The sequence below is a fragment of the Kogia breviceps genome, chromosome 2 (genome assembly GCF_026419965.1).
Source record: "Kogia breviceps isolate mKogBre1 chromosome 2, mKogBre1 haplotype 1, whole genome shotgun sequence".
In the NCBI taxonomy this organism is placed as follows: domain Eukaryota; kingdom Metazoa; phylum Chordata; class Mammalia; order Artiodactyla; family Physeteridae; genus Kogia; species Kogia breviceps.
The window spans coordinates 84,621,504-84,643,771 of record NC_081311.1 but is presented as its reverse complement, the minus strand read 5'-3'; the positions used below and the strand labels follow the sequence as shown (position 1 = coordinate 84,643,771).

The window sequence follows — 22,268 nt, the reverse complement described above, 5'->3', positions numbered from 1 at the left end:
TTTACGCAGCATAACAGAACGGCTGAGTTTAATGCTTCAAGTTTTCCATTTCCTTCCACAGGTCTTCGTTTTACAAATAACAAAATGAGGTAAATAAGTTAATGTATGTACACGTTATAAACAGTGTCGGTTTGCGGCGGCAGCAGCGCAGGTGGTTGGAGAGCAGTTGCCGCGCGGTGGCTCGAGGTCAGCCGCCTGCGCCGCGAGCGGATTCGTCGTCCTGGGGAGAAGTCGCGGCTGTCGGAGAGGCGTCTAGAAGCATTTGCGGTGGACGATGGAGGGCCCGGCCTCGTCGTACTCCTGCTTGGTGATCCACATCTGCTGGAAGGTGGACAGCGAGGCCAGGATGGAGCCGCCGATCCACACGGAGTACTTGCGCTCGGGCGGGGCGATGATCTGCAAGACAGTGACAGTGACAGTCCGTCAGGGCCGCGGCCGCGGCCCGGAGCCCCGCGCGGGCCGGGGAAGCGGGGCGGGGGGCGGGGCGCCCACCTTGATCTTCATGGTGCTGGGGGCCAGCGCGGTGATCTCCTTCTGCATGCGGTCGGCGATGCCCGGGTACATGGTGGTGCCGCCCGACATGACGTTGTTGGCGTACAGGTCCTTCCTGATGTCGATGTCGCACTTCATGATGCTGTTGTAGGTGGTCTCGTGGATGCCCGCCGACTCCATGCCTGGGGGCCACGGGGAGGCGCGTGAGCGGGCGGACGGGAGGGCGGGCGGGGGGTCCGAGGGGCGGGCGCTCGGGGCTCACCAATGAACGAGGGCTGGAAGAGCGTCTCCGGGCAGCGGAAGCGCTCGTTGCCGATGGTGATGACCTGGCCGTCGGGCAGCTCGTAGCTCTTCTCCAGGGAGGAGGAGGAGGCGGCCGTGGCCATCTCGTTCTCGAAGTCCAGGGCCACGTAGCACAACTTCTCCTTGATGTCGCGCACGATCTCGCGCTCGGCTGCGGGGGGCGGGGCGGGAGAGGAGCCCTCAGCGCGGGGCCCGGGGACCCGCCCGGCCGCCCGCCCGGGAGCCCGGGGCGCAGCGCACCTGTGGTCACGAAGGAGTAGCCGCGCTCGGTGAGGATCTTCATCAGGTAGTCGGTGAGGTCGCGGCCGGCCAGGTCCAGGCGCATGATGGCGTGCGGCAGCGCATAGCCCTCATAGATGGGCACGTTGTGGGTGACGCCGTCTCCCGAGTCCAGCACGATGCCTGCGCGGGGGCGGGGCCGGGGGTGAGCGGCGGCTCAGGGCCCGGCGCTCGGGAGGGCGGGGCGGCTCCCGGGCACTCACCGGTGGTACGGCCGGAGGCGTAGAGGGACAGCACGGCCTGGATGGCCACGTACATGGCCGGCACGTTGAAGGTCTCAAACATGATCTGGGTCATCTTCTCGCGGTTGGCCTTGGGGTTGAGGGGGGCCTCGGTGAGCAGGGTGGGGTGCTCCTCGGGGGCCACGCGGAGCTCGTTGTAGAAGGTGTGGTGCCAGATCTTCTCCATGTCGTCCCAGTTGGTGATGATGCCGTGCTCGATGGGGTACTTGAGGGTCAGGATGCCCCTCTTGCTCTGCGCTTCGTCGCCCACGTAGGAGTCTTTCTGCCCCATGCCCACCATGACGCCCTGCGGAGCGCAGACACCACGCGCTCGTTACCGCGGCTCCGAGCGGCGCGGGGCTGAGCTGCGCGGGGACCCGGCCCGGCTCCCTCCGCGGACTGGCGGCCTGACCTGGTGGCGAGGGCGGCCCACGATGGACGGGAACACGGCCCTAGGGGCGTCGTCGCCGGCGAAGCCGGCTTTCACCAGGCCGGAGCCATTGTCGCACACGAGGGCGGTGGTCTCGTCTTCGTCACACATGGTGTCTGGTTTCTGCAAGGTCGGGAAGGCCGTGGAGACGCTCGCCGTGTCAGGCGGAAGGCCCCGCCATCCCGAGCGCCCTCCCTCCCCGGGGGCCTATGGACACCCCCCAGCCCCCAGCCCGGCGCCGTCCGAAGGGGAAGCAATCAGTGCCACCCGGGCCGAGCTCCCCTGCCGGGCCCTGCGCTGGGGGGAGACCACACCGAGCGTTTCTCCATCCGGGAACCCAGGGCACACTGTCCCCGAGGGTTCTCTTCCTTGGCTGCAGGCACTGCCCTCTCCGCACCCCCGGGGTCTCACCTAGGGGGTCAAGGTCCGCGAACCCTGCCCGCTGGGCGACTGTGGGGGTGAAAGGAGACGCCGTGGGAAGGGCTTGGGCGCTCCACCGGGGGACGAAGGGCCTCTTCCGGACCCCCACGACACACCAGACTCACGACCGAGGCGCCCTTGGGCCTGATGGCGAAGCCGGGGAGTAGTGGCCCCTGCTGTCCTTTGGCTTGGTTGGGAGGGAACTGCCCTGGGGACGACTAGAGCAAAACCTTTCATCTACTTGGGCACAAACTAAGTGTCAGGGAGAGCAGCCCGAAGGGGCTGGGCATAAATTTGGAGAAGTTTCCAAAGGACGAAGGTTTCCTGTCTCTTCTTCGGAGCGCACGTGGCTCTGGGGCCGGAGGCGCAGCACTGAGGACGCAGGGCCGGGCCTGATACAGTGAGTCGGCCGGGCCCTACCCGGAGTTCTCTGGACTCCCTTCGGCGGTGCCCCGTCCCCCTGTCCCCACCCCGACCCCGCCTACCTCGGCGGGTGGCTACACCTGCTGCTCTCCGGCTCGGGCGCTGCGGTGGCCGCTCGTCCCCCAGCTCAGGTTTTATATAGCCCTCGGGCGCTCCCCCTGCGCCACCCCGCAGGAATGTCGCTTCCCTTCTCGAGCCATATTTGGGTGTCGGGCACTAGAGCCCCATCCCCCGCCGGTTCGCGGCCTGGGTCCCCGCCCGGGTCCCCCGCGCTGACCAAAGAAGGAGCGGCCTGGCCCGAGCCCAGGTAACGCGGGCCGGGCCGTATATGGAGCGTCTCCCTGCCGGTCGGGCCCTCCCGACCCCGCCCAGCTGCCCGGCGGAGGGCCTGGGGGGCGGCGAGGGTCACCTAGTGCGCGGCGTGCGCCAGTGCGCCTGCGCCCCGCACTGCACCTGTCCGCCGCCGCCGCCCTGCCCCACCCCCGGCCGCCGGGCGCGCCCTGGGCCTCGGGGAGGTGCGCCCCGCATTTCACCCCTCCTTAGGGTGCTGTGCTCAGACTCCCGAGCCTCCAGTGCGGCTCCAGGGAGGAGGGAGCCGTGTTCAAGTGGTGGGCCCGAGAGGACCGGGGAGCGGTCACACCCGCGTCCCGGGCAGGGGAGGCAGGCGACCCCTCCGCCAGCTCCCCAGCGAACCTGGTCTCTCCCCCCACCCCGAGCTCCCCGAATCCAGAGGGCTGACCCGTCGGCCCCCACCCCCACCGCAGAGGGTCACCAGCGGCGGGCGGGCGCGCAGCTGTCGTGGGGCAGACAGGGGCGTAGCGCCGGGAAGGAGGCGCGGGCCTCCCGGGGACAGGCCCGGGCGGCGGCGGTGGCAGCGCCGGGCGCGAAGCCAGGGCCCCTGGACCTGCCCGCCTCGGGGACGCGCGGCGCGCTCAGGGGCTTGTGAAGGCAGTGAATTTCAGGGCGTGACCGGCGCGCTCCGGGGTGCGGCGGGCCGAGCGGAGCGCCCTCCCCTCCGCATCCTTGGCGGAGCTCCCTGAGGGCCCCGCTCCTGGGCCCGAAAGGCAAAGGTCACAGCCCACGACCTGGAGGTGGGAACGGTGAGGTGTTCCTACTAGGTGAAGCCGCGCCCGCCCCTCGTCCCGGTAAAGAGGACAAGGACGTCGCGCTCTAGGATGGGCAAAACGTTTTCCTTCTGCAAAGGCTGAACAAACTCATCGTTATATTTAGAGGGTGATGCCCAGCCAAGGCCGGCCGCTTCCCAATCCACCTTGTAGAGTCACCGGTCCACCAGAGCCCGCTGAAGCGGTGCTATTTATACCGCTGATATATGGGGATATGCCTTTCTACTTTTCTAGAAGGATCTGGATCTATCTACTTATGGTAAGGTGGAGTGGGGGTCAGAGGAGGTTACCCAGTTGGCGCTTCTCACTGCCCCCACCCCCTGCTCCCGGATGAGAACAGTTCTAACCTTGCTGTGGAAGGCACAAGGAGAAACAATTTTCTGTGATGAACTCAGTGACAAGCCTTAAGGGGTACATCAGTGATGCGGTGTGAGCCAGAATGGAACCACTCATCTTTCTGATGTGCTGAAGTGTTCCCGAAATAGCTACCATTCACATTTGGTGGTGGGACTCAGCAACTGGGGCAGGTGTGGGTCCTCTTGAGGAGGGATATAGAAGTATATGAAACCCTTCTCCGCAGCCCACGTCATGGCAGCCCTTCCCCAAAATGGCCAAAGTCAATTACAAAATAAGGAGTTTGGTTGGTACGGGGCCTCGGTAGTGAGTTTAATGCCACTGTGGCTTCATATTCAGTTTCTGAAATTAGAGAATGAATGACAGACAGAGCTACATTTCATTTTCAATACCTTGTGTCCTGCTGGGGCAGTGTGAAGTGGCACCACTAGAAAAAGAAAACAAAAACCTGGCAAATGCACTCTATGTACAGTGTAAGGGGAATAGCTTAAATTTTGGTCTTGAAGGCAAGAAGTAGTATGCTGTCATATACTGAATACCTAAGAATTTGGTTGACATCTTAAAGGGGAAGGAGGTTGTATTTGCCAGAACTGCTGCTCAGTGCAACTCCTCTCCTATAGCGAGCTTTCCTAAGCTCAGGGTCTATTAGATTCGGACACACGAGAAGCTATGAATCAAGCACTCTCACAAGCTAGCGGAGATCTGCTGGTACAGCAAACCTTGGGGAGGGGGGCTTGAGAACGCCAGCTGGGACGCCTGGGCAGGTTGAAATAGTACCCGAGGGTTACCACGGGGCGGCTGCAGGCCCACGCTGGTCCTGCTGAATTCTCATTGGCTCATAAATGGCCTTCAGGAGCAGGTGGAAGGCCGTCTCCATACATGTACACTCTGGGGATCACCCCAGCACCCCACGCCTGAGTAAGTGGGTCACTGCCTGCACAGCCTTTTGAGAGACACCCTGAGGAAAGGTCAGCCATGCAGGGTATGCTCAACATAGAGCTCCTGCGTCTAAGTTTTCGGGGGCAGCCGTAGCTCCATCCTCTGACGGGCCCTTCTGCTAGGGCCCAGCCTCTGTGCTCACACCCCATCCAGCCGCACCCCCTCAGCTCCTCATGTACCTGTGGTCCCCAATCTCAAGCAGCCTAAGCCTTCTACTGTGTTTCCTACCTATTTAGACATGAATCTGTAAAGTGCTTCACATGTTTTTGTGTTGTTCTATTAATCCTGTCACTATCCGAAAGTACAAGAGACAGGTGCTATTTGCACTAGCTTTAAAAATAAACAAACCGGGCTTCCCTGGTGGCGCAGTGGTTGAGAGTCCGCCTGCCGATGTGGGGGACACGGGTTCGTGCCCCGGTCCGGGAAGATCCCGGAGTGGCTGGGCCCGTGAGCCATGACCGCTGAGCCTGCGCGTCCAGAGCCTGTGCTCCGCGACGGGAGAGGCCACAGCGGTGAGAGGCCCGGGTACGGCAAAAAAAAAAAAAAAAAAAAAAAAAAAAAAAAAAAGCAAACCAAGGCTGCATGAGCCAGACAGCACGTCCTGGGACACACAGGGAGCTTGGGAGACCCACCTTTCCCTAGGAGTGCTCGAGGTTGCTTTTTATCTCCCTTTAACCTTCTCCAACACTTGGTATGTTCTGGGACATAACAGATCCTCGAGGGATCTCTTCCAGTGAAGGGCCAAAGACATCTTAAATGAAGCCATGGCTCCATGTGCAGCCATCCTCTGTCATCTCAAGAACAGGGAGGGGGGCTGCCTGGCAAGGCACAGAGTCAGAAGCGTTCCAGTGAGCAGGCGGGTAAAGGAAAAAACCAACTCACTGCCCTCCCAAGCCACATATCCAAAAATGTCCAGCTGACCGTGGCAGGCAGGAAGAGAGGACTTCGATCTTCTACTGGTTTTCTCAGACTGGGACTCGCTCTGCTTTGGCATGTCTAAGGGGCTAATGATTCCACCCGAGGCTTCCTTTGGCCTCCTCCCCCTCTCCTCCCCCTCCGCTCCCCTCCTCCCCACCCCAGCCCACCAGGCCAGCTATAATGAACTAGTTAAAAAAGCCTGCACTTCGGTAAAGCACATGTGGGTGTACCCGCCCCTCTGACGGGCTATGTGGCCTGGGGCCGGTGGCTTCCAGAGACACTCAGCTGAGGATACCACCTACTCCTTAAGGCTGATTTGAAGGTTGAAACTAGGTAAGTGCCTGGAACACAAGAAATGATAAATGGTACAGTATCTTTCTTCTAAGTGTTTGGAGGAGGTCAGAGGGGGGAGGTGAGCAAAAGACACTAAAAATCATTAGAATGGTTCACTGACCACTTATCAACGTCATCACTAACTGAACAAGAAGAGTCAGTGTCATTTGAAATGTATCTGGAATGAACAAAGATTTTTGTACAAAGATTTATTCCAGTATTACGGTAAGAAAAAAAACAAAGACAAAACCCCAACCCAACCCAACCCCTAACCATTAACCCAAGTGTTTTTAAGACCGTTAAGAAGAGAGAGACCTGTTAAATTATGATACAGCCATACGGTAAAGTGTCAGGCAGTCAATAAAAAAAAGTGTACCTTGAAGAATACTGAAGACATGCATTCTTGAAGGGGGAAAAGTTGGTTCTTAGGGGGTTAAAAAAAAATCTTAGTTATTATAATGATGCGTGGCTCCAAAGGCTGTGGTACATAAAAAGATATACAATATATTTGTGGTATTAAACTTTCAGAGTGATTAAAGAAGACTGTCTTAAGAAGTCTCCTTAGGAGGAGTGATAATGAAAAGGAAGGTTGACAGATGAATGGATAAAGAAGATGTGGCACATATATACAATGGAATATTACTCAGCCATAAAAAGAAACAAAACTGAGTTATTTGTAGTGAGGTGGATAGACCTAGAGTCTGTCATACAGAGTGAAGTAAGTCAAAGAGAAAAACAAATACCATATGCTAACACATATATATGGAATCTAAAAAAAAAGAAAAAAGGTTATAAAGAACCCAGGGGCAGGATGGGAATAAAGATGCAGACCTACTAGAGAATGGACTTGAGGATATGGGGAGGGGAAAAGGTAAGCTGGGACGAAGTGAGAGAGTGGCATGGACATATATACACTACCAAACGTAAAACAGATAGCTAGTGGGAAGCAGCTGCATAGCACAGGGAGATCAGCTCAGTGCCTTGCGACCACCTGGAGGGGTGGGATAGGGAGGGTGGGAGGGAGATGCAGGAGGGAGGGGATATGGGGATATATGTCTACATACAGCTGATTCACTTTGTTATAAAGCTGAAACTAACACACCACTGTAAAGCAATTATACTCCAATAAAGATGTTAAAATAAAAAGGAAGGTTGAGAAATACCAGATTAAAGATACATAGAAATGCTCACAATACCTCCCATCAAAATAAGCAGGTTACAAAATGTAACACATGCACAGTCCAAATACTGACACATGCACAATCTAGGATATATTTCAAAATGGTAACTGAAGTTATTTCCGGCTGGTAGGATTACAGGGGTTTATTTTCCTCCACCCACTTTTTTTTTCCTTAATAGGTTTCACATTTTCTACAGTACTTTTTAAATTTTAGAATTATACAAGATTATATCTAAAACATATACCTTGGTATTTAATGAGTGAGTGAATTTTACGTAGGAATACAGCAAGCTGTTTTCTTTAGAAGCGTTCCTTGAATAAAGTCTCCAGGAACAGGTAGGCGGGCTACACTAATACTTTCGTAGTGATTAGCCTCAAAACGCACACGTGCGTGGGGAGCGAGGCTGCGGTCACCTCGGCATGGCCCTCCTTCAGGCCCAGTCACCTCGAGGAGTGTGCTTCACGGCGATTCCCGACAGCCCCCTAGAGCTGGAGGGTGAAGCTGTGAGAGAAACATGATTCAGAGCCCAAAGTAAAGGAAGCAGCACAACCCGATTTCTAGAAAGTTTTCTTCAGAAACGAAATCCCTAAAACAGAGGGCATCAGTCTCGCCTCCCACCTCACTGAGAATTCCAGCACTGTCTCTTGCTGTGACTCTCGAACTCTGTCTTAATCCTCGACCCGTTCACCAGTTCCTAAAACACAGCCACACACAAAGCCTGTTCCTCCCGATCAAGCCCCCATCTTCCTGTTTGATTTAATGGGGGCCACAGGCTGTGACTTTTCAAGCAGCGTTCGAAGACAGGAGTGAAGAAAACCTTTTCCAAGTCAGTACACTTCCCCTTTCCTAGTAAACACGCTCACCTTTACACTGTCATCGTCAGCTACTCAGTTTACATAAAAATCAGCGATTCTTTAATGAAAGCTATGTTGTGCGACAAATGTTTAAAAGAAAAAATCACTCAGAGAGAGAGAGAGAGAGAGAGAGAGAGAGAGAGAGAGAGAGAGAGAGAGAGAGAGAGAGAGAGAGAGAGAGAGAGAGAGAGAGAGAGAGAGAGAGAGAGGAGAGAGAGAGAGAGAGAGAGAGAGAGAGAGAGAGGAGAGAGAGAGAGAGAGAGAGAGAGCCGTTTTCTCCCTCAAAATGAGACAACTGCCAATCCTGCTGTGAGAGCGGCAGCTTTACGTCCTCGTGGTGCGAGGACCGGGGTCGTCGTCCCACTGGCTTTCGTCACCCGCGGATAACTGGGCTTGTGGCAGCGCACGAAGGTGGCAGGGTCCTGGGTCCCAGTCGCAGTATCACCTGACAGGCTCTCACAGGTGAGAACCGTAAGACCCCATAAAACCAAAGTCTTCTAACACAAGAATTCAACCACTTCTTATGCCGCCTGTCAAGTTCCTCTCCCTAACTTCCCCCGGTGCCCCTCAGGATGTCCCAACACCCCCAACACCCACGCTGCAGACAGAGGCGGGGCTGCCCAGAGCAGCCCCTCCACGAACCCATCCTTCCACGCGGGCTCAGAGGCGGCACCTGAAGCCTGCCGGGGAGAGGGTGCGAGGGCCGCGCTTCGGGAAGCCGGGAACCGGACGCCCTTCACCATATTTAACTCCCGACCTTTTCAGCTGTTGGAGCAAGTTGTTTAGCGAGGATTCAACCGGGCCAAAGCCCGAATATGCCAGCAACTCCGTCTTTATTTAAAGCCTGATAAAAACTGAGTGAGAACATTGTTCAGGACAAACCTTTGAGAACAACTACTTTTCAGTTAAATCAGTCGCCATACGAAGAAAACCTATAAAGGTTTCTAGCGTAACACACCCCTTAGATTAGCTAGACAGACTGTGGTAAAAATGCAATTCATTGTAAATCATCCTGAAAATGCATAAACCTGACTGAATCCCCAAACTGACAGGTTATAACCTATTATACGGTAACTTACAGATAGTTTAGAAAACCACATAAATATGTTTTATTCACCAAAATACTTTTATTAATACTCTTATTTATGTAGAAACGTCTGACATTTTTCCCAATGAAGTAATCAGTTATCAAGCTCACAATGAATTCGGCCCACTTTGTCTTTCAGTTTCAGAATAGGTTAGCAAATTTTGACATTTATCCCACTAGATATTTTCCCCCAGACCTAACCAAAATAGATACCAAATATTCCAGACACACTGCCCGGTACATAACATCCAGAGTCACAGCAATTTCAGAGACAACTTAGTGCACTCTTGCCATTTTTAGAGTTACAGACACTGAAGCCTAGAAGTGATCTGTGCATACACGTAGCCAGAACCAGGACCCTGGATGGAGTGAGATAGAAAGGAAGGGTAGCAAGTATGAAAGCCACAGATAAACTTCAGATGGAAAAGAGGAAGAAAAAATTATCATGTAACCGAAAACTAAAACCACAGTCATAAAACTGTTTTGTAGTAGCTTCCAGATAAAGTATAAAAAATTCAGAAATACATGTTATAAAACTGTACAAACTTCTAGATGTTTAAGGTCTAAAATTTTGATAAGGACACACTCATACAAATTTTCAGGACCAATGACCATGTTTAGCAAAATCACATTTGTCCCTGGACATAGTATTCGTAATTAGCTTTCAAAACAAACTCAAAGTAAGGGTTGGACTTCAAACTTCCCAGCTGGTCTGCTTGCAGCAGGTCCTTCACCTCTGGCAGGTACTCACGGAGCTGAATGCCTATGAACACAAACACAGAACGGTTTTGTTTTGTTTTTCTCCACATAACTCTCAAATGAATTGCGATGACTGATGATAAAAACACCTGTGCTTCTATTTAAACTGTAGCGCCCCGCTGCTCTCTGGGAGATACTCTGTTCTACATTCCTCTCCATCTGCCAAGCACACCCGCAGGCCTGAGAACATGACATTCTTCGCTCAGCAGGGGCTGCGTGACTGTCCTTCCCCCTAGTGGTCAAAACAGCCACCCTATTTACAGTCTTTAATACAACCCAAAATACTCTCATTTTTCTCCACAGCTTAAGCCATTCCTTCCTTGAGTGTGGAAGTTTTAAACTAACAATCACTTGAAAATAAGTATTTCAAGCCCAAGCAAACAGCTTTCTAAGCAGCTATATAGTGAGAGGTAGAAGGTATCAGTGAAGGATTGCTTATAATCCAGCTGTAAAATTTGAAAGACAGGAATCTGAATTATCAAGGAGAACAAGTTATACCATATCTACTTAAAAGTCTTTCAGACATTTATCTGTCCCCCAGATCAAAGATCCACTGTTTTGCTTGGATGGGTGGTCTTCCCACACTCTAGAAATGCTTCACTGCAGAGGTGCTTATTTGAGAACCGGTTTTTAATGTTTTTTTCCTAGGGTGATTGGTCTGCTTAATTTTTTTTTTTTTTTTTTTGTGGTACGTGGGCCTCTCACTGTTGTGGCCTCTCCCATTGCGGAGCGCAGCCTCCGGACGCGCAGGCTCAGTGGCCATGGCTCACGGGCCCAGCCGCTCCGCGGCATGTGGGATCTTCCCGGACCGGGGCACGAACCCGTGTCCCCTGCATCGGCAGGCGGATTCTCAACCACTGCGCCACCAGGGAAGCCCGAGTCTGCTTAATTTTAAAAAAATTATTTTCTAGAGCCAACTTTGGTATATGTATTTTCCTTGAAGTTGATCAACTTCATTTTGTATTTCAAGTTTATTTAATTGTTTAAAAAATTTTTTAAAAGAGAAGAAAACAAGTATTTCAAACAATATTCTCCTGTTCAGGAAAATAATTTAGTAGAAACACTGCTGTGAAAGCTATCTACAGTGTCGCCAAACATATTACAGTTTCTCTCTATGACTGGTGAGGGGAAGAATCATGTCTTCATCAGTCAGTCCTCCATTGAGCTGGAAAGCCAACGAGCATCTGTGTAGTCACAAAACAGTATGGACGATTTTTCTCATTTGATAAAGAGAACTGGATGAAAAATTTTAGATTAATAAGGCAATATTTTATAGTTTGTTACGTTATCGTAAGTGCCTAGCACCATTTTTGATAATTATTATACAATAAAAAATCTCATAGTAAGTGTTATGAGACTAAATCTGCAATATTTATATATCATTTATTACAATTAACACTTTCAATAGAGACTTTTTCTCTGTAAAACAGCATTACACTTGTGAAAATATCACATTAATTTCCTAAAGATTAATTCTCTTAAAAAAACCCATCTTATCTAACTTCTCTTTTTATAATGCCTGCCTTCTGTTAGACATAGTATTTGATGGTTTATTTTTCTTTAGAGCAGGAGTCAAAAAACCTCAAAGGCCTGCAAAGCCCTGGCAGGTACCATGAGGATGACGGCCTAGGGGTTTTGGTAAACTTAGGACCAGCGCCCCATTCAAAGTGGGCAGTGCTCATCAGCTCCAGCTGCCAGCTGCCAGGTAAATATTTCAGTCTGGTGTAGACAAATCTTTTGATTTTTAAGACAAGTCAGAAAACAAGACTTCTGTAAGAACTCTTCTCAACTATTAAATGCCAGCGACTAATTAGGAAAAATGTTAAACTCCATGCAATGACAAGCATTTTTTTTTCTGTTATGTATAATGTACTTTAATAACATGTAAAAACTGAAAAGCTCCAGGTGGGTAATTTAAATATATCTGCAGGCTGAATTCATTCCACAGGCTGAAGTAATTGTTGGGCTGCCCAAGTCTATGAAATAGAATGTGAAGCTATCTATAACTACTTTCAGAATCTGCCCTTTAAAAATATTTACTCTTGTACATGGAAGCCATATTATTAAAAAGGTTCCAAAAATAAATGTCTTTGGCTTGGTTTTATAATATATATATAATACTATAAATGTATGTTATTAATATATATTATATGTATTATATATATCATTACATATTATAATTTATATATAATAGTTTCCACTTGTTTTTGTCCTTTGGTCAAAATTTAGTAATTCTTTTTGTAAAATTATAGGTTTCTATTTCTGTTTTCCATCTATGATTTATAATCTAAAAATAGCAAACACTGAAAAGTGAACTTTAAATAGCACCAAATACTTAATTAGCCACAATTCGGTTCAGTGGCACCTTTACAAGAGCTATAACTTCATGGAAAGCATCAGATTTGGGTCTGAATGAATCTCTCCAACAGCACAGAGAAATCAACCATATCCAGTTATTTCTTCAATTCCAAATCTACAAAAGAGAAAGCCTAGTATATATATTTTAACTGTCTGAATTTCAAGTATTTTAAAGCAAAAGATATTTTCTTCTGCTATACCCCTTCATTATTTAATTTTTTATTTTTATTTTTTAGACAATGAAAAGGCTTAATTGCCTTTGTGTTATTTATTCATCTTTGAAAATAAAAGCATTCAGTAAATCTGTCAATGTGGGGTAGTCAAGTATTCATTTTTCATAAGTCAACATCCAGGTCAGTGCTGAGGTCGACAGCTCTATCCAGAGTGAATTCCGGCATGTAAACGCCGAGAGTTCGCTGCTCTTTCACCTCAGCATATCAGTTGGTATGGTGAGCTCCACAGTGCTTCTCTGAGGCCCCCGTCATTTTGGTTAAGCCAGTGATTCTCAAGCAGAGGACTGCAGAGTGGAATCTATTACAGAAGAACTGGGGCTATGAATCTGTAAAATAATTCTAGGCATTCAAAGAACAAATGTTTGTTGGGTGACTACTATGTACCAGGCACTGGGCCGGGCATGTATTATGTAGATTAAATAATGTGTCTTGCAGATATATGTACAGAAATTTCCAAATGTGTGTAAATGTCAGCATCATGAAAAAAATCCACATCCATTTAGAAGGGCTGCTGAATTTACTGTAGTTTTTTGTCACTGTGTACTTTCTTCCAGCTGGTATTAAAGAGAGTGTCCTTACATCTGAAAAGACTGGTAAACACTAGGTTAGCCTATTTTGCACACTGCCTGGATTATCATCATATATTTTGATTTAATAATTCTACAACAAATGAGTCGCACTTGTCTTTATGTATAAAATGTGGAAAATCTCTCACCTCTAGTCTTTCTCCATATATTAAGCTCCAGTTATACGAAAGTAAAAGTTAAGTACCCTCTAATTCATCTTCTCCCTTCATAATAAACATTTAACCATTAATGCTTCTTTACTTACTTGCACCTCGATCAGCAAATGGAATTTTGCTCACTGTCTTAGGTACAAAACATATACAAAACATACTCCCTTCCTGTCTCCTTTTATTTTGTTCTTTTTTTTTTTGACATGGACCATTTTTAAAGTCTTTATTGAATTTGTTACAAAATTGCTTCATTTTATGTTTTGGTTTCTTGGCCCTGAAGCATGTGGGATATTAGCTCCCCAACCAGGGATCGAACCCGCACCCCCTGCTTGGGAAGGCGAAGTCTTAACCACTGGACCACCAGGGAAGCCCCTTATTTTGTTCTTAAAACTAATTTTATAGTATTAATGTCCAAAATGGATTGATAAAACATTTTGTAGTTTGCTCTTAGGCATGGTATGGCCAGTTCAGTACAGGATATACCAAAAAGCCACATTTTAGGTTTTCAACCTTCACAAGAGTTAAGTGGCCAAGCAGACAGCAACTCCACCATGACACAGCTCCCCAACGTGCAGGGGAGGAAACAGCCCTCCCTTTATTTTAAACAAATTTCTCTAATTCTAAGTATGATACCGTTTAATTTTAACCCCCTGGCATTTGACACCTAGGCAAATCCCCATTATTCTAAGATTCTAAAACTGAGGAGTGACACTAATTTCCAACATGAACAAACCACTTACCATCTTTTAAAAGTTTCTGTAAGATTTTCACAAATATACTGTCCTTAGATACTTCAATTGGATCATCTTTACCATCTGAACTGGACCAGCTAGAAAACAAAATCACTGTGAGGAGAAAATGAAACTGTGGCCATAATCTGAAACAAATGACTTGTTTGCTATTGTGGATTTGTTTTAGTGTTTGTAGGGGGTGAAGAATCTTGAGTTTTGTGATACTGTTGAAAACTATTTAAATAAAGGCGCTTTAAATGTTGGATATACCCAGAGTCTCTCTATTAGATATGAGATGCTATACTCAGGTAGCTATTTGCCCAATATAACCAGCATGTATTTGATGTCAAAAGCAAGTAGTGAGGTATCTTTCCCAAGAAAATTCTGTATGTAACAACCTAGTAACGACCCCAAAGTATGACCCTTTAGAGCACAGGCGATAGATTAAAAATGTTATATTCTGTTTCTCATAAAAGTAAAATGGCAACCAGTGCCTGGTGTAACCTATAAAGTTTTCTTTATCTATTTTAGATTATCTACTACTGAAATACAAATCCACAGAAGCACTGCTTTGTAGTAATCAATGGCTATATCCCTCATGATTCCTTGAAGTGTTTAATCAGGAAGCCAAGACAAGGAATTCCAGTCAAATGACATAATACATTTTTTATGATGGGGAAGGAGAATCCAACAGGCAGAGCTAGATGCTTCGGAGGATGACCTCCAAGACCAAATTTGACAACAATTTGAACTATCTGGGAGTGATTACAGGAAGAAATGCTTTAGTAAAAATAGTTCCACTGCAATTTCTCAAAGCCACAGGAAAAAGGAAAACTGAGTAGAGAAGGCTTTTATCACTCAAGTCATGCTCTCTTTAAAATTCCTTCCCTGGGAATAATCCATCTCTACAGCTGATTATTCTGTCTCTCTTTGCCACTGAATCTTAATACCACCATTCCAGTGGACAGAAATCCTCCTATGCAGGGAGATTACAGTGCAAAAGACGTCGCAATAACTTAGAAGAGGGTACTGATTCTCAAACTGTACTAACTTCTTATTTAAAAAAAAAAAAATGTAGTTCCAAGTCTTTCTTGGCAGAACTGGCCCAACTTCTGTGAAAATAAGGAACATACACATTTCTGTGCAAACTGACAGTGTAAAATTTTAAATCAAAAGTAGAGAATTATTATACCAGTGGTCCCAAGTCCTTAAGCTATTCCTTAATTATTGAATAAAAAAAATTAGGATTGCTAATGAAACCATTAACATTTTTATAATATACGTTACAATACAATTAGGTTACAAAACGATTTGATGTGTATGGTATCATAATCTTCCTAAATAGTCCTCTTCCAAAACCATGTCTTACATTCACACTATGGGAACTTACTTATCTCTCTGAAGAGCTTTGCAAAGGATTTCCAGTTTTAGATCATTTATATTTATATCTTCCTCCTTCACAGCAAAACAAAAAAATCCTCATTAAGTCCTGATTTTAAAAAATACATGCTTAAATTTGAGTTATGTTAACTCCTAATTCTGCATAAATATTATTATGCTTTAATTTATAATTTAAAAAAATTTCCCTTTCTTTGAGACATTAATACTACTCAGAAGAGTAAAACTATTAAAAACTTTGTGTGAATTTGTTTCCGATTATTCTGAGACAATCTGATTTTATCAAGAAGCTTGAGAGAGTCAAGATTTTAAACAGAGTAACATAAAAGCCAACATATTATTGTCTTTATAATCTACCAAACTACTTTCAATTGTAGGGCCAACTACTTACCCTACAGAATTAGCATTATAACCGTTTTTTTCAAAGAAGGCTGAGAAACAGCTTCTCTTAAGGTGACTACTATGGAGAATAAATTGACAAGCAGCGTATCAGTTTGAGAAACTAACAACGACTCAATAAATGAAAGAGAAAAAATACGTCAGGACCTGGAAAAGCAACATTTTTTATGTGTGCAGGGAAAAAGACACCTGGAAATGCGTGAGAATTATCAAGAGGTGAGATCTCTTGACAGCTCTTCTAAAGAACTATATGTATTCCAAGAGTTACGGGTAGCTGAACCAGAAAGCTTTTATTTTATTTTTTTGAGAGTCTTTTAAAATTAAGACATTTTCAAGATGTACTCAGTTCTACAGAAAACCATACACAAATTGTGATCTTTGCCTGAGATCATCAAGTGATTTTACTCACCTCATCAATATATTCAAGCAAGTCCAAAGCTTTCTTGAAATCATACTCATTAGCTCTTCTGTTTTCTTCACAGATATACAGCTATGGCAAGTTAAAATAAGGTAGAGAATTATTTTAACTCATCATATAACCAAGACTGGAGAGATTTATGGAGAAGTCATCACGTCTATAGGTATATCTCTATAGCAAAGAACAGCAACACGTTTGGAAATTATACTCCCATCTACCTCACAGCAAACTGTCTTTTAAAACACACCTATGTTCATTCACAGTAACTAACTTGTATAACTTGGTATATATACTTTTAAAATGCCAGTAAATTTATATTCATAAGTTCAAGATAGTCTACATTTCAGTACTCTTTCGAGCATACTCTGTAATAAACAGCTGCCCTTGCATTTCTAAAGCTGGCTATAATGCTTTTAAAATGTTGCCCTTTCAATAGTTTTAAAAATTGAGGCCTATGAGAAAGCATGCAGTTGGTCTACAGTTTACTTAAGAGATAACAAAACACACCAATATGTTACCTACGGTTATCCCTGGTTGGTTAGAGCACAGCTGACTATATGATCATAAATGTCCCGTAATTTTATAATCAGAAAAATGCTTGCCTTATTAACAATATCAATTTGAATTTTTCCTATCTTTTTTCCAAAAACTATTTATAACATAACAAATTTCATTTTAAAATACTGCACATAATCCTTTAACAGCAAAGACAAGACTCAAACCATTTCAGAAGAAAAGCTATCTACTTGTTGTCAGTGTCTTACAACACTTGAAAACAGTATTTTACTTCACTGTTTCTGAACCTTTTGTCCCCACGATGTTAACATCCCTGAAACTGGAATGTATGTAGCATTAAAATTGATTCAGTATCAAGGTAAAGTTGGACAACTTTTTCCTTCTTACCAATACATAAAATAATGGTGAGTCTTAGAGGCAACAGCCGCTTAGATTTTTAAATTAAATGTGCTCTATCAGGAGAGGCTGCTGCGAGCTCAATGACAGGAAATCTGTTCCTAATGATGACTAAAATACTGAAGTTTTTGAATTGTCTGCTTTCTTAGTAACATAATTAGGGCAATTCAAGGTGATCCTATGACACCGCTTTTGCATTTGAAATGCTTTCTTGAAAGGAAAAGAGAGAAGCAGAATTAAGGTTATTAAGTGTGCACAGCAACAAAATTACCTTATCTGGGTTGCAGGCCCTAATCTAGCTATGTCCTCAGGAATGTGCTATGTTGCAGAGGAAAATGGTGACGATGGCACTTAGAGGCTATGCAAATCCAGTTCCTAAAACCATTTTTTTTGAAGAGCCTGACCTATGTCTCATGGTACATATCTGCCCTGCACTAGAAAAGCACAATGGAAGTAATTTCTTCTGGTTGCCTGGATAAGCGTCTTGCGGAACAGGCAGAGAGTTACGGGGGGCAGAGGCTGACCCACTGCTTTCTGCTAACTGGCACCCGGCTCCTAAGCAGCTTCTGACACCACCGTACTCCAGGGGCAAGTGACCAGGAAGATAAGCAATGGAAAGGTGACTACTCCGAGGGACCGGACTGCATGGCCCAGGAAACAGAGGTTGCCCTGAGACTAAGCAGCGGTGCAGGGATTTGAAGAGCACATACGCCAATGAGCTGCGGTGCAGTCAGCGCCGGCATCGCGCTGAGACTCAGCTGCCTCTCGCTCAGCAGCCGCTCCGGCAGGGTCTCCTGGTGCAGCAGGAAGCGCTCCTGCTCAGCCATTTCTAGGAGGCAACACACGAGGAGGGGTGAGCACTCACGCTTGCTCTGTCATAAACAACTCTGAAGTTAAAAAGAAAAGGAACAGCTCTAAAGGTAATCCCATCACTATTCAGTGATCCTAGAATGTTATCAATTCTGCTTATTCTTGATTCTCAATTATGTTACAAATATTCAGGGTTTGATCCAAGTCATATGGATTATCACAGCAACCAGAAACATTAGGAGGGGAGAGAAGAGCTAAGAAAACAAACCTACTGATTGAAGCAACTGTAGAGCAGATGGATTTCAGAAGCACGAGTCCCCCAAATCTGAGGTCTCTCAGTCCATTTTAAGGTTACTCTGTAAAGTACTACGTTTTACTTTACCAGAGTTTCTAGTATAATTTCATTCACTAAGGGAAATGATCTACTTAAAAGCCACCATGAGTACATGCCAGGAAAAACACAAGCCAGAGGACTGTGCACCAGACCTATTACCCAGCAATGGTTATTTATTGCCATATGATAGGGTGACAGGGGCTTTTGATTTACATAAACTATCATTACCTGGCTTCACCCACGAGAATGAGCTGGGCTGCAGGAAAAAAGGACAGAGAACTGTTTGCTAACAGCAGTTACAGCAAAATGGAGTGACTAAATCACAGATATGCTCATTCAAATACTGGCATCATTCCACATGATCCCAAGCTTGTAAAATTAAACAAAACTGTTTTGTATAATTTCCATACCTAGGAAAACAGACTGGGAGGGTTACAAAGTAACAGTAATTCTCTCTAGGGCACTGGGATTATAGGCAATTTATTTTTTTGTTGTTTTTTTTCTATACTTTACTAATTCCCATAATTAAATTTGTATAACCAATAGAAAGTTATCTCTTAAAAATCTACTTCCTTCAATTAGATACACTGTGATAATAGTCTGCAGGAAATTACTGAGACCTGAAAATATTCTCATTGTGCTAAGAAAGCAAAAGCTAAGAAGAAGTGATCAAAATGCAAAATGATGACCAGAAGTTTGGGGGGGGAACCAGAAATAATAGAGCCTTGTGTTAAGATACTTTGATTAACATGATCTAACTCTGGTGGCCAGGTTAAAATACAGCTCCCCTTTCAGACTACCAGCCAGCCTTCCAGAACACATACACACTTCTCTAGAACAAAAGGCACTATTAGCGTTTAAAAATAAAAGAATGAGGAAGAATCTCCCAAACCACCACCTACAGCAGACCACCACTACAGAATTACCACCACCTACAGCAAACCCAGTGAGTAAACATCAAGTTTCTTTGCAGTTTGTTCTTAGCATATGAGTCACTAGAGGTGTAATCAGAGTACTCTATTCAAATCATTTGAATTTACTCTTTAGGAATTCTTACTTAAGGCACAAATTATTTTTCCATAAAAAGAGAATCTTAATTATGTAACTGAGTAATTGCCTAAGGACACTGAACAGAAAGCACTCCTCTCAAAGGAGAGGGCTCCTGTTTCTAATGGACCCCATTAAATGATAACAAGAGCACATTCTAAGAATACATTGACAGTATGACTGATTTGTATGTCTTCTTGTTCAAATACTGTATTTTACCTTCAATTTTTCCTTGCAGTGTATCTTCTGAAAAGCCTGAAGCTAATGCAGCCAATTTACTCAAGCCAAGAAGGGTTTTTTTCTTTGCAAAGTAACGAGTTTCCATATTTGCCAAACCTAGAAGTGTTGCATGAGCCTACAATAAACAAAATATGAAAACTATGATAAAATCCTGGATACTAATTCAAGTTGCAATAAAGATTAAGTAAAACCCAAACTTGGTTTTCCTCCCAAGCTATATCAATGAAAGATCAAGTCACTGTTAGCAAGCCTAAAAACAGATCAGTACCATACTTTGACAGTAATTACACACAAAATATCAGCCACCCACACTAATTACTGGGAAAAGAGACACCTATAAAACATGTGCTCTCAGAAGCAAGAAGAACTACAATTCTGCAGCTCGCAGAATGAAAACCACATTCACAGAAAGAGAGACAAAATGAAAAGGCAGAGGACTATGTCCCAGATGAAGCAACAAGATAAAACCCCAGAAAAACAACTAAATGAAGTGGAGATAGCCAACCTTCCAGAAAAAGAATTCAGAATGATGATAGTGAAGATGATCCAGGAGCTTGGAAAAAGAATGGAGGCAAGGATCGAGAAGATGCAAGAAATGTTTAACAAAGATCTAGAAGAGTTAAAGAACAAAATACAGAGATAACTACTTCAATAACTGAAATGAAACATACACTAGAGGGAATCAATAGCAGAGTAACTGAGGCAGAAGAGCGGATAAGTGACCTGGAAGACAGAACAGTGGGAACCATCGCCATGGAACAGAATAAAGAAAAAAGAATGAAAAGAAATGAACACAGCCTAACAGACCTCTGGGACATTAAACACACAAACATTCGCATTATAGGGGTCCCAGAAGGAGAAGAGAGAAAGGACCAGAGAAAATATTTGAAGAGATTACAGTTGAAAACTTCCCTAACAGGGGAAAGGAAATAGCCACCCAAGTCCAAGAAGTGCAGAGAGTCCCAGGCAGGATAAATCCAAGGAGAAACACACCAAGACACAGTAATCAAACTGACAAAAACTAAAGACAAAGTAAAATTATTAAAAGCAACAATGGAAAAATGACAAATAACATACAAGGGAACTCTCATAAGGCTAACAGCTGACTACTCAGCAGAAACTCTGCAAGCCAGAAAGGAGTGGTATGATATATTTAAAGTGATGAAAAGGAAGAACCTACAACCAAGATTACTCTACCCAGCAAGGACCTCATTCAGATTTGATGGAGAGAAATCACAAGCTTTACAGACAAGCAGAAGGTAAGAGAATTCAGCACCACCAGACCAGCACTACAACAAATGCTAAAGGAACTTCTCTAAGCAGAAAACACAAGAGAAGAAAAGGACCTACAAAAACAAACCCAAAACAATTCAGAAAATGGTAATAGGAACATATATATCGATAATTACCTTAAACGTGAATGGACTAAATGCTCCAACCAAAAGACACAGGCTTGCTGAATGGATACAAAAGCAAGACCCATATATATGCTGTCTACAAAAGACCCACTTCAGACCCAGGGACACATACAGACTGAAAGTGAGGGGATGGAAAGATATTCCATGCAAATGGAAATCAAAAGAAAGCTGGAATAGCAATACTCATATCAGATAAAATAGACTTTAAAATAAAGAATGTTACAAGAGACAAGAAAGGACAGACAGACACTACATAATGATCAAGGGATCAATCCAAGAAGATATAACAATTATAAATATATATGCACCCAACATAGGAGCAACTCAATACATAAGGCAACTGCTAACAGCTATAAAAGAGGAAATCGACAGTAACACAATAATAGTGGGGGACTTTAACACCTCACTTACACCAATGGACAGATCATCCAAAATGAAAATAAATAAGGAAACAGAAGCTTTAAATGACACAATAGATCAGACAGATTTAATTGATATTTACAGGACATTCCATCCAAACACAGCAGATTACACTTTCTTCTCAAGTGCACACGGAACATTCTCCAAGATAGATCACATCTTGGGTCACAAATCAAGCCTTGGTAAATTTACAGAAATTGAAATCATCAAACATCTTTCCCAACCACAATGCTAAGAGATTAGAAATCGATTACAGGGAAAAAAAAGTAAAACACACAAACACATGGAGGCTACATTACTAAATAACCAAGAGATTACTGAAGAAATCAAAGAGGAAATCAAAAAATACGTAGAGACAAATGACAATGAAAACACAACGACCCAAAACCTATAGGACACAGTGAAAACAGTTCTAAGAGGGAAGTTTATAGCAATACAATCCTACCTCAAGAAGCAAGAAAAATCTCAAATGAACAATCTAATCTTACACCTAAAGAAACTAGAGAAAGAAGAAAAAAAAAGTTAGTAGAAGGAAAGAAATCATAAAGATCAGAGCAGAAATAAATGAAATAGAAACAAAGAAAAGAATATCAAAGATCAATAAAACTAAAAGCTGGTTCTTTGAGAAGATAAACAAAATTGATAAACAATTAGCCAGACTCATCAAGAAAAAGAGAGGACTCAAATCAATAAAATT

At 44.9% G+C, this 22,268-nt stretch overlaps 2 protein-coding genes across 4 annotated transcripts in view; both read right to left on the bottom strand.

The window, feature by feature from the left end:
* On the bottom strand, nt 1–2,979 carry ACTA1 (actin alpha 1, skeletal muscle). Of its 2 annotated transcripts, none has more exons than XM_059053896.2 (7): nt 2,631–2,979; nt 1,708–1,848; nt 1,278–1,602; nt 1,036–1,197; nt 755–946; nt 493–674; nt 1–396 (listed from the first exon to the last, which is right to left on the bottom strand). In XM_059053896.2, exons 2-7 carry the CDS (start codon nt 1,834–1,836, stop codon nt 253–255), a joined length of 1,134 nt encoding a protein of 377 aa, XP_058909879.1. In that variant the 5' UTR covers nt 1,837–1,848; nt 2,631–2,979; the 3' UTR covers nt 1–252. The 2 variants fall into 2 exon arrangements, with proteins under 2 accessions (XP_058909879.1, XP_066881851.1); XM_067025750.1 differs by having other exon boundaries at nt 2,137–2,680.
* A 6,399-nt stretch (nt 2,980–9,378) lies between these two features.
* The window catches only part of NUP133 (nucleoporin 133), a 56,487-nt gene continuing 43,597 nt past the window's right edge, over nt 9,379–22,268 (bottom strand). For both annotated transcript variants that reach the window (XM_059053887.2, XM_067025749.1), the window contains 6 exons: nt 19,713–19,848; nt 18,013–18,131; nt 16,382–16,462; nt 15,566–15,630; nt 14,185–14,273; nt 9,379–10,121 (listed from right to left, as the gene is read on the bottom strand). In XM_059053887.2, the coding sequence (XP_058909870.1) occupies nt 9,985–10,121; nt 14,185–14,273; nt 15,566–15,630; nt 16,382–16,462; nt 18,013–18,131; nt 19,713–19,848 (627 nt within the window). In that variant the 3' untranslated portion in view covers nt 9,379–9,984. The remainder of the gene's footprint in view (nt 10,122–14,184; nt 14,274–15,565; nt 15,631–16,381; nt 16,463–18,012; nt 18,132–19,712; nt 19,849–22,268) is intronic.

Coding starts and splice junctions, on each gene's coding strand:
- ACTA1 (XM_059053896.2), bottom strand. CDS start 1,836: ATGTGTGACGAAGACGAGACCACCGCCCTCGTGTGCGACAATGGCTCC. Junction 1,603..1,707: donor TGGGCCGCCCTCGCCACCAG/GTCAGGCCGCCA, acceptor TGCGCTCCGCAG/GGCGTCATGGTGGGCATGGG. Junction 675..754: donor CTTCCAGCCCTCGTTCATTG/GTGAGCCCCGAG, acceptor CGTGGCCCCCAG/GCATGGAGTCGGCGGGCATC.